Raw genomic sequence first — 12,313 nt, forward strand, 5'->3', positions numbered from 1 at the left:
TTTATCTATAAATATTTATTAAATACTATTGTTTAACTTCATGCTTAAGAAATATCAAAACTCGTAAACACTCAACCAGACAGGCTAAAATGAAAAGGACTGACAACAGCGTTAAGACTGCTGAGTGACAAGCTCTCATACACTGCGGGCAGGACTGTAAACTGGCAGCATTTACTAAAGCTAAACATAAATGCACCTGGTGACCCTGCATTCCAGACTGGGGATATGCTCAGCAGAAATGAGTAAGAACGTTCTTAGCAGCGTTATTCAGAATGGCCAGCCCCAAACTGGAGATAATTGCAATGTCCATTAATATCAGAATGATAGATAAACTCGGGCACATTCATAGAAATACTACAGAGCAATGAAAAGACTGAACTTCTGCTACCCATAGCAACAAAGGTACTACTTCATAGTGTTTAAAAACAAGCTAAACTAACCGTGGTGACAGACGAAAACATTGGTTACTCTGGGGTGGTGGGTGTTGGCTGGCGAGAGTTGCCCATAAGGACACTTCATGGCAACTGAAATGCTCTCTAACTGCACCTGCGTAGTGGTCACTCAGCGGGGAACCCAGCTGCACCTTACGGATGTAAAGTCGTGTTGCAACAAAGTTAAGAAAAAGAAAACCTGTGAACTAAGGCCCTGAAAATATGCCAACACACTGGCGGCAGAGCCATGAGACAAAGTAAGCTGACCAAACTATCTCTGTCCCTTTGCTGGGACGTGGAAAAGAATGCTTTTTAAAAGAAATATAATTTTTTACATACACAAATGGTATTCCTAAATGGTTTCAACTTTGGCTTAAGGTTCATAATACTGTTTCCAGATGATGGTCCACTTGTACATAAACTAGGCAACTTGGTTATGTTCTATATGCCGTTACTTAGTACTGAGTTTTAACCAGTCATTTCGCTAAAGCTCAACCCTGGCCCACAGAATTACACTGGCTATTTGTTACCAGCAATGTTCCAAAAGGCATTTATTTTACTCTGCTTACCTACTTTAACCTTAAACCTGCTGCCACCTTTTAGTGAAACAGAGAAATAAAAATCTTTATAATATAGGAAATGTATTTCCTGTTAAAATTTTGAAGAAAAACCAAAAGCCTTGAGTACCGGAAAACAACTAGGTTGTATTTTTGGTCAATATGTCCGATACTATGAATATTACCAGTTCTGGGAATGAGTTTTAATATTAATAAAGGAATTTAACCAAACACCTGACAGGATTCCTCACTGACTATTTTAAGGAAAATATGCAAATTAAAAAGATTAACAGATTTAAATACTTTTAAAAGAAAGAACAAAAGTATCTAAAAATTATACATGTATGCACCCAGAAGCAACTCTGGGCTACAGTACACCTACGAGTGAGTATAGCACCCTCAGACATAAAACAGTTTAAGTTACAATCTCATATATGTATATATAAAATAGAACATTTAATATGGGTGAACTAGGTTATAATCTGCAAATCTTAGCACTAACCAGGAATTCCTGAGCGGCTGACACTGTGCTATGAGGTAATACGGGTGGGACATGTGAGACCCATTCATTTTTCAGAGATTTTTTTCAGCTTTTGACTTAGAGGCTATCACCTGCAAGGCACCAGTCCAGGTGCTCATTAATCTGAGACTCCAAAACTTCACTCTGACAAACAGGACAGTGAACCATTTTGCTCTGACTAGATGAACTGCTGGCATTCTGCGTTGCAGCTATAGGACGTGAACCACACTTTGGATCGTTACCACCACTCTGTGTTTGCTCTTTCGCGATAAAAAAGTTGTCGAAAACAGTCCTGTCTTCGAGCCTGGGGCGTTTACTTGGGAATTGATCTTCAGGCCCACCTGCAACCTGGGGTGCAGTCACAGATGTCGATTCCACTGTTTTTAGAGGACTTCTTAGGGATATCTTAGAAGATGTCACCCTCCTTTGAGAACTAGAAGAGACCGAGTTTTTAGCGATGTCACCAACCGTGAGGCTTTTCATCGGAGACCCACTCACACTTCTGAAAGCCTTGTGCTTGGAGACCGATACTCTCGAGAAGTAGTTGCTTAAAACACTTTGGTGACTGGAACTGCGAGCAGCGGAGACTAAGGAAGTTTTCCCACTTGAGCCGTTCTGTTCAAATGTCACCTCAGGTTTCGAATTGGGTCTTAAGGCATTTGCTGAATGGTCCTGATTTAAAAGATCCTGGGTTTTAACAGCATGTGAAGTGAGACATTTCCCAGATGAAGGCGAATTGCTGGTTCCCCCTAGAACATACCCTTTCCCACTGAAAGGGATTAACAACTGTGTCTCCCCTCTGTTCGGTTTACCTGCAAAAGAAGCAAATAAGATTCTTCCTTGGCTCAAAATCAATACCATAACAAATATTAAGCTAATGGATAGCTTTTCCAAATGAAGAAATACTACTTCTGTTCTGCATTAGAACTATGTTGTAATTATCTACTGACGGGAGACGGACAATCCTCAGCAGTCCGAAAGCTGTGGTACTGAGAAAACATAAAGGACAAAAACACCCTCTCATATTTAGATAAGCAGTTCTATCACACAAACATCAACAGCAAAGTAACTTCTACCTTGAAAATTGCTTTTAGTATTCTTAAGTGTCATTCCAGAAGCGAAAAATCTGCTACCACGTTCTTATCTTCCCAACTCACAAAACTGAGGGCATAAAATCTCTCCACATAAATTCTTCTATAGCTTCTCAACTTACTAATGAACACTTCAGATATGAGAAATATAGCTTATGTCTGTGAGTCCTTATCACATCAAATCCACAACTTCCCAAGGGAAGAAGCATTAACTTTAGTAACCTTGTTACCCCTTCAAAAGGCAGTTACTCTAGGGGCTTCCCTGGCGGTCCAGTGGTTACGACTTCGCCTTCCAATGCAAGAGGTGCAGGTTCGATCCCTGGTCAAGGAGCTAATATCCCACATGCCTCCAGGTCAAAAAACCAAAACAAAACAGAAACAATATTGTAACAAATTCAATAAAGACTTTAAAAAAAAAAGTGAGATTACAGAGCTAAAAAAAGTTAAAAAAAAAAAAAAGGCAGTAACTCTGAACTGCACAGGAAAGGGATAAATCCTGAAGATGAAGTACTAGCGTAATACATGTCATATCCTTTCCCCATTCTCCCAATGAAAATACATACATCAACAGAAGTCACCTGGATAGACTCCAACTGATAGGAAGGGGTGTAGCTAGGACTTCTATTCCGGGCATTGTTATCTGAATTACTGTTTTCATTCGGACAGTCTTTGCCTTCTGTTTCTATCCTAATGACCCAGTGAGTCAGGACAGGGAAAGGGACTTCACCCTCAAATTTCAGCAGTGGAAACTACTTCTACTTTTACTCACATGTGTATACAGCAGAGGATAGTTTTCTACCACCATTTCATGGACAACGGGATTTTTTTTTTTCCCTTGAGTCCACACTTGAAAACGTCTACACTAGAAACAATCCTTAAGCTTACCTAATGCCAGGTCCCTGATGGACAGTACTGTCTGCGTTACAGCCACAGCCGCGGAAAAGTTGGGAGCACATAAGCAGAGTTACCTTTATTTTCTGCTTCTGATACTGGCTGCTTTCCTGGTTTTGTCTTTCCTTTGCCTTTTTTTGAGTAGCTCTCTGGTTCCTTGATTTTTATGTAGGTGCCTCCACAGGTTTTCTGGTGCTCAGCCCACCAGTAGTCATGGGCAGAGGGTGCCCTGTTGGTGGCGCGTTTCACGTAGCCGTAATATGGCTTCTTGTGCTGACACGGCCCATTGCAGCGCCACCAGTGTCGCCGGTATTCATCCACCTCGTCGTGGAAAGTATGGTACACCTGGGTCGAGACGAAGTTGTCAGCGTTAAGCAGGCAGGTTAACAAGTGTAAGAGAATATACAAGCAATATATAAGCAGCCCCCCGCCCCCTTTTTCAACTTTCCAGTTTCCCAGAGCTTTCTGAAGTTGTGTTTTGGGAAAGACAGTAACGATATTTAGCTTCTCTTCAAAAGTTCATTTTAATGGGAAACAGCAGCACTTAATTTAGTGCTTCATAAACTGTGTAAAGATAGAAAAAGGTGAGACTAGAAGAAAATTAAAAAAAAACCCAAAAAGCTTCTATAAATGCTAAAAGTTTTAGAACCCCTATTTCTAAACGATGAAAAACTAGGATAAAGACAAGATTTTATATAATGCTGTAATAAATAAGAATTGTTCCCACTGCCAAGCTGAAATCTTCCCCTGTAAGTAAACAAAGGGTCCTGAGGACTGTTTCCTGTAAATGCTGGACCCAAACCTCGTGCAGCGTCTGTCAAACCCGCCCCGCACATGCGCCCGGCTCCGCCCATTTCTTCATAATAAGGCTTCGGGCTATCATTTTATCTGATTATAGGTGAAAAGCTCTCCAGGACTTGAAAGTTCTCAGCCTGTACCCCTAGTGGCTATTACCGCCTGGCACAGGGAAGGTGCTCAGTGTTTGCTGAGTAAAAAGCTTCGAGTCAAATAAAATTCTCTGTAAATGTGCTTTTCAGTCCTTCAACAGGATCCGTCTGTTTCACCCTCTAGATGAAATATTACTTAGAACCTAAGCAGGAGACAGACAGGACGGCCATAGCCCCCCCACCTCGGGAGTACTGAGGACGGCAGGGTACCGTCTGAAACGGATACTCCTGAAGGACTGAGCACCTTTTCCTCCTGTCCTCTCAGTGAAACGTTACTGTTTATATAAGGAGCACAGCATATGAGTTTTGTTTGTTTAAACCAAGGCATTTAACTCTTTAGTAAAGTCCCCTTGTGGGAAAGAATGCTAAGCTTTCTATATAACTCTACAGATAAATAGTTTCATAATCACCATCTCTCCATCATAAGCAAACAAACTCTATTATTTGGCAAGCACGCCAACAACGCAAATTATGGTAGGTGCAGAAGAGACTGGAGGACAGAGGGTCTGGGAGCGAGGAGGCCTGTAAGACCCTGCCCGCTCTCTCATGTTGAGAACACTCCGCTTAACAATTCAGTGGCAAAGACCACAGCGAACTGGATCTGTTTTGCTTGCAGCTTCCATAATTCCTATAGCCTGGGGATGTAACTTTTTAACAATGTAGTCACTAAAATAAAATTGTTCTCAATGTGGATGCCCTGTGGAGTGTGCTATAATGTGATGTAACCCGTGAAAGCAAGGGGTGTCCACCTGCTAAAACCTCCTAGATGAAAACACACAGACATCCAAGATAAAAGGGCATATCCTCTTCCAGCTGAACAACAGGAAGTATACTAGGATTTTGCTTAAAGTGTGAATTCTGATGAAGAAACTAAGTCTTTTACACTAGCAACTCCGTAATTCTTGTGCTAATCTGGATTTTATGTGATTGCGTTAATGCCAGCCACTTCCCTGATGTTGAAGGAACTCTGTCCGGTAATTAAATGAGCTCTCTAGAAAATTAAACTGACGGCTAGAGAATACTACACGGAGGGTCAGCACTTCTCGCTTTCCATCACACTGGCCTTTGTTGCCTTTTAAAGGAAGGAAATATCTAAACACACCAAGGCATTTAATCTTTGTAGGAATTAATATTTCTGTTTGGTTCCATTCAATTCCATATTTGCTAAGCGCCTGTAGAGACACTGCACTACACATCTCATGCAGAGGTATGTAAGGACAGGCAAGAGCCGCCCCGTGAGAGGTATGAAAGCAGAATAAAGGAGTGTAAAAGGTTAAACATCTGCCGAGCAGGTCCCAAGGAGGGAGAAGCTGCATCTCACTGTAAAGATGGAGATCATTTTGACAGAAAATGGGAGAAGTGGCATCTTTTAGGAAGAGGGTATATGAGGACAGGCACGGAGGTGCAAAGTCCAGTTAGAAACGTTAAGACATAAGCAGGGCGGCTGCAGAAGGTAAGAGAAAGGGAAGAGCAAGGTTATCTGAAAAAATGAATCAGTAATAACAAAGACAACTAATATTTAATGAGTACTCAAACTGTGCTAAAACGTTTTGCACGTACTTCCTCTAAGCCTCACAGGACCCAACAGGTAGGTGCTGTCACTACCCTCCTTTCACGCGAGTAAACTGAAGCGCAGAAGAAATCTGCGGGTCCCACAGTGAATCAGTGGCACCAGCATCTGGACGCAAGCAACCTGACTCTTCCTGCTTTTTTGACCCCAGGCTCCGCCATCTCCTACAATATCATGCAGAAACACGAATCAAGACTTCTGAAGAAGGGAATGACATATGAAATGGTGGCAGAATATGGGACAGACTGGAGGAGGACACGACGAGGCAACAAAATTAGGAGCGGACTGTAGTGGTCCAGAAGAGAGGTGCGCAGGCCTGCAGCAACCCTGTGCAACGTGCTGCCCTCGCTGGGGCTGGAGGCACCAGGGTACCGCTGGTGCGGCCGCCCTTCGCCTGCGTGGTCCTCGACAGGCCAGGCAGCTTCTCTGGGCCTCTCACTTGCTGTGGAAAATCCTCAAACATAGTATTCGTTTCTACCCAGTTCTCTATGTTCAGGAAGTGCTGAATGAGTAACTGCTGAATATTGAAAATGTGTGTGGCTTTATATACCGTTATATTGGCTCCCGTCAGGCGATTGATGCGACGCATATGTTTACAAAACTCTGGGCCGTGCCCTTCCCGATCTTTATCGTTATTCGTGACAAATAAATAGGCATGTATCATTTCATGCAAGAGGGTCTGAAACAGAGAACAGTCAAATTAATTTGTTATGGTGCTTTTGAAAATAAAAATGCATTTACTTACTCTACCTGGGGTCTTAACCTTCTTTGGATCACAGACTCCGTTCAGATACTGAACAAAGTCATGAACGATCTTTCTAGAAAACTTACATAAGCACACATTCACAAAACTTTGTCTCTATAATATTCAAAGCTCTGTAGGTCCCAGGCTAAGAACTCTTGTTCAAAGAAAGCCTTTTTAATTATTAATAAAAATCCAGTAGAAAAGACTGACAAATCCAACTACATGAAAATTTTAAAATTCTGTATGGGGAAAAAATTTTATAAGTAAAGCGAAAAAAGAAACTCAGAAAAATATATGTGCAACCGTCTCACAGCCTATTAATTCCTAAAATATAAAAAACTCCTAGAAGTCCACAGGGAAATGACCAACAATACAATTTTAAAATAGGCAAATGTCATGAACAGGTCAGAGAAAATGAAACATATATGATCCATAAACATGTGAAAAACGTTCAACGTCATTTATAAAAACAGAAATGCAAATTAATACATTAGTATACCACTTCTTGCTTATCAAGACTGGTAAAACTCCTAAAGTTTGACACCATTAGTAAAGCTAAGGGAAAATAAGCACTCCCATATATCACTGGTAGGAGTGCAAAATGGTACAAATTCTCCTCTCCCTGGGGAGGAGAATTTGATAACATCTAACAAAATTACAAATCCATTTATCGTTGAACTCAGCAATACCCAGACTAAAATGAAAGGCCGCACATATGAGGTATTTTCTCGGTGGCACTGCTTACAAAAGCAAAAGAGTGAGAACAGTGTTTAGCAACAGGGGCCTTGTTGAAAGAAGAGCCACATAATGGAATTCCATGCGGCCATAAAAAAGAAAGAAAAATTTCTCTATGAAATGATCTGGAGGAGGCTACAGACTGTATCATTTTAATGAAAAAAGGCAAAGTACAGAAGAGTATACACAGAATTTTGTGTAAGAAGTATGCTATGTGGTGGGGAGGGCATAAGAGTGGATATAAATATTGGCAAAACAGAACAACGATAGAAAAAAGAAACTAATAACAGTATCCTTTAGTAGGTAGACAGTTCAGAATAGAGGGATGGGGGAGATCAAGATTTCTTTGTGTACAGCTTTCTATAGTTTTGGGATTCTGAATCATGTAAAAATTTAAAACAAACAGTAAAACCTGCTCATTCCACACCAAGGATGCAGCAGTTTAGGTGCAAAGTTAACAAAAGCACTTAAGGCTGCTATTTCATACTTTATTCTAAAAAAAAGTGAATACAAAAAGTGAAAATCATAAAGGTCTTCAAAAGCATACCTTTTTCATAATCCTCCATAGTTTTGTGAAAAAAAGAATTTCCATCAGAAGAACTAGACTGGCATTAATGAATTTTAGTCTTACAAAATTATGCTGAACAGCAAAATGGGAGAATCAAACATTTTAACTTGGTCATTATGAAACCATCCCTTTAAAATTATCCACTCTATCTTTTCAAGAAAATGCCACTCTACTGAGACTTAGAGTCAAAGGCCATTCTACATTTCAGATGTCTCTCAACATTCTAAAATAATGATAACTATTCTCAGAAAGGAGAAACTACTTAGGTTCCTGATTTTTGGTCCAATTTAAACACATCTCGAAAATGGGACATGGCATTGTACTGAACACTTCTATTTTTATATATCTACCATTTTCCACATTTAGGCTCTACACAGCATGGTCCCCAAATACCTCTATTTCCCACCACTGTTCTATATCTGGCCAAAAACAAGTACTTCTGCTCCTAAACATGCCGTAAGTTTAGTGGCCTCGCTTCTGTTCACAGCACTCCCGTTCCTTCTGTCAAGATAGTCTCCTCTACTATGTGTACATGTGAGAATCCAACCTGTCCTGTCAGGTTCACCCCCATGTTTTAGTTTGCAGTGGTAACAGTTCTAAGGGGACAGGACAAGAGCTTTAGGGCCAGGGAATCCAGAGCCTAAAGCGAGGATCTGGTATTCGTGATCCACGTGACCCTGGACAAGTTACACTTGCCCCTCACCCTTAAAATGGAGATACCCGAATCTTGCAGGGCTGTGGTAAAGGCGAACGCTACAATAACCAGGGTAGTCCGGCACGCAGTAGGCGTGGTGATGTTACTAGTAATAAAACCCACATCTCTGAAGCTTTTCTTGGCCTCCTCAAGCAGTTGAAGTCTTTTCCTTTTCTGAGTCCTACTGATGATAATGCAGGCAGCTACTTTCAATACGGGCCAGAGTCCCCCTATTCTTCCTCTGTCCACCTTCCTGATCTGATGTTAGAACTTTCTGCCAACAGCAAGTGCTCACTTGAAGCATTAGCACCTATTTCCCATTTTCTTCTTGCCCATTACCTTAAAAAGATAAAAACTGTTCACGTGTTAATTTAATCATTTATGCAACAAATATTCATGAAGCAGTTTTCAGTTAGGGCTGTTCCAATTAGGGCTCCTGGTAAGGTTGATCTGGTTAATCATATTGTTCAACTTTTGTTTTTTCATTTTCACTATTTTTTTTTCTGCTTATTCATTTAATTACCAACGGAGTTGTGTTAACACCTGCAACTATGTGGATTGATTATTTCTCTTTTTGTTTCTGCTAATTGATGCTTCATGTCGTTTAAAGCTATGTTATTACTTTTAGGGTCATTATGTGTTTTTATTTAATAAATTATTCTATCATTATAAAATGTCTCCCTTTTTTCTAGTAAAACTCCCTCCCTTAAAATCTTTAAACTAATACTAATAAAGCCATAGCAGCTTTCTGTTGTCTAGTATTTAGATGATATGCTTTTTCTCATCCTTTTATATTTAACATGTGTGTCTTTATCTTAAGCATGTCTCTGTTAATCTAGGACGTCGTTTCATGTTTTTAACTGGAGTGTTTAATCCATTTACATTTAACATAATAACTGCTGTTTTTATGTCCACCTTTCTCTTTATTTCATCTGGGCTTTGTTCCTTTATTCCTTTCTTTCTTATTAATTGGGTTATTTCTGTTGTACCATTTTACATTTAGTGGCTATTTACCTTTTTAAAACTGTGGTAAAAAAAAAAAGTAACATAAAATTTACCACCTTAACCATTTTAAGTGTACGGTTCAGTAGTGCTAAGTACATTCACATTGTTGTGAAACCCATTACCTTTTATTACCCTTAAAAACATATTTCCAAGCATGTTTTAACTTATTTCCCATCCACCTATACCACAGGTGGTATTTCTCTACCACCTATGCCCTCTAGTGCGTATGTTGCAGGTGATATAATTGGGGCAAGACCACTCACACTGGCTGTATCTTGGGGATCTTCAGGCAACTATTCGACTCCACTAAACATACTCTGACAGCTCCCACGGCTCCGTTTTGCTAGCAGGAGTGACCACTAGCTCTAGATACGCAGCGTGCCCTCACGCTGCTTTGTTCTGCCAGTCAGCTACACGTCCTGGGAGGACACCATGGTGGCTGAACACAGGAGAATCTGTGTGTCTCAATACAAAGATCTGGATCCTAAGTTTTTCTCTGCTTCTAAACCAACCACTTTGCCTCTCTGAACCTTGATTATCTCATTTATAAAATGAGAACACACCGTGAACATAAACAGGATTACCGTAAAGATCACATTGGGTGACTTACCTGAAAGCCTCTATTTTCGAAACACGATAAGAATATAAGGTAATCACTATTATCTGCCCCACAATAAAAGTTCGCAGTGAGGGAAAACGGGTTTTTTCTTGTTCACGTGCACAAATTAATTTACAGCAGTCTAAACCAGTAACAAGCGTTTCTAAATTACTGAGCTAAGCATCGGGTTCACGCAAAGAATACCTCCACCAGATCCTTTCTTGGTCTCAACTTTAAGAGGGGTTCACTGAGGCGGATGGAACACATTCCGCCCCTGCCTTCGTAGCTGCATATCCCAGCGCACCTGGAAAACAACCACCACAAAACGGTCGCTTAGCAAAGATACGCGAAAGGGAAGCGGACGGGAAAGGGCAACCGCCGGTTCCTTCTCCAACGGTCCAGACTGAGAGGGCTCTCGGGCGGGGGGGAGGGGCGCTCTCTCGAGAGCGCACGCGCAGCCGCTCGGAGGGGCGGCCCCTGCCTTCCGCGCCAGTTAGGGAGGCACCTGAGCAGCAGGGACTCCCCGAACCCCAGCCGGGCCGTAAGAGCTCGAAGAAGGCCGTCCCGTTCTGCCGCTCCCTGCCTCCTCCCTACACGCCACCGTCGGTCAGTCGTCGGTGGCGGTAACGGCCAGGTCTCCAGCAGCCTGTGTCCAGAAGTGTCGAGGAAACCCACATACGCAGCAGCATGGCACTAGAAACACACTTCCGTGTCGTACCTTCATCTCTTCAGGGCGCTTCGCCTCCATCCAAGAGCAAGCGCGGTGGCCTCGAACCGCACTGTCAACTTCTCAACTCCGTTCGTACGCAGCAGCAAGTTACCTGGAGCCGGCATTTCCCGGACTCGGCGTGCCGGAAAGGGCTGCTTTGAGACGCACCCCGCCGCCCCCCGCCCCGAAGAGCCCCTGGACCCAGAAGTAGGGAAACGCCGCCCCTTCCCCACCCTGACCCGCGAGCTCGCGGCCCAGCGGCGGTACCCGCCGAGCCCGGCAGAGACTGCACGCGTCCCGGGGAAGAAAGCAAGCCGCGGCCCCGGCCTCCTTTCCCGGGGTCAGCTTCCGGCTGCTTCTCCCGCCTGGGTCCTAAAGCGCTCCCGTAAGCCCCATCAGAAAACGGTCAGCTCATCGTTCTAACGCCAAGGAACGTCCCCTTACCAGCCAAACCGCCGCGGGGTGGGCCACAGGGCTCCCCTGACGCTGTCTGGGCGGGACAGAGAAGGGCAGGGAAGGGACACAGGACCGAGGGGCCACCTGCCCCCAGCTCCTCAGCGCCAGCTGCGGCCGCCGGCGCCCCCCGCCCGCGGCGCGGCTCGGGACTCACAGCGTCATTCGCATGCTCCACTTCACCTCGACCGCCTCCAGATGGCCCCAGAAGAAACGGTCGTTGAACAGCATAAACAGGGCCTGAATATCGGGGGTGGGGTCCACCAGCTCCCAGGACGCGTCCACCAGAGACAGAGGCTCCTGGGCCGGGTCGCGCTCCAAGACCTGCAAGTTCCACTCCTCCTGAAGCTGCAGCGCCAAAACCAGGTCCTCATCCATGGCTGCCGGGGGACTCCACGTACCGGAGCCTCGGACGGCCGGGTCGAGCTCCTCCTAGGAGATGCCGGCCCACGGGTCAGCCCACCGATCTCGCGAGACTCAGACAAACTGCCCCGACAACGAGAACGGAACTTGTCCCAGACGCCGAAGTAAAGCTTCTGGGGCTCAAAGAAAAAAGAACTCACCATGACAGCACGTCCCAGTGGGCTCAAAACTTGGGTTCCCAGGGCTTGAGCCGGAGGCAGGTTTCAGAAACCTGGTTACCGCCTTCTCGGTTCGCGAGTAACGTCAAACACCAACGTCACGCTCGGTTCTGGCGCAGCACCTACGTCTCTCTGCCCCGCCCTCCACTCGCTTCCGCAATAGCTTCTCCGGCGCATGCGCCCTAGGCCGCTGGCGCTGCTGCGCAGGCGCAACGCCT

The 12,313-nt window shown here is 43.9% G+C and overlaps 1 protein-coding gene across 1 annotated transcript; it reads right to left on the reverse strand.

The window, feature by feature from the left end:
• SPRTN (SprT-like N-terminal domain) lies at positions 1-12,262 on the reverse strand. The gene is made up of 6 exons (XM_067711101.1): positions 12,078-12,262; positions 11,672-11,946; positions 10,557-10,656; positions 6,558-6,686; positions 3,568-3,835; positions 1-2,320 (listed from the first exon to the last, which is right to left on the reverse strand). Exons 1-6 carry the CDS (start codon positions 12,078-12,080, stop codon positions 1,587-1,589), a joined length of 1,509 nt encoding a protein of 502 aa, XP_067567202.1. The 5' UTR covers positions 12,081-12,262; the 3' UTR covers positions 1-1,586.
• Between the last annotated feature and the right edge of the window lie 51 nt (positions 12,263-12,313).

Source organism: Pseudorca crassidens, chromosome 16 (assembly GCF_039906515.1).
Source record: "Pseudorca crassidens isolate mPseCra1 chromosome 16, mPseCra1.hap1, whole genome shotgun sequence".
NCBI lineage: Eukaryota > Metazoa > Chordata > Mammalia > Artiodactyla > Delphinidae > Pseudorca > Pseudorca crassidens.

What these genes read in the sequence shown, in the direction of transcription:
- SPRTN (XM_067711101.1), bottom strand. An exon ending in TGGAGCATGCGAATGACGCT is followed by an intron (nt 10,657 to 11,671) that starts GTGAGTCCCGAG and finishes GTTGTTTTCCAG; the next exon opens with GTGCGCTGGGATATGCAGCT. An exon ending in TGACGGGAGCCAATATAACG is followed by an intron (nt 3,836 to 6,557) that starts GTATATAAAGCC and finishes GTCTCGACCCAG; the next exon opens with GTGTACCATACTTTCCACGA.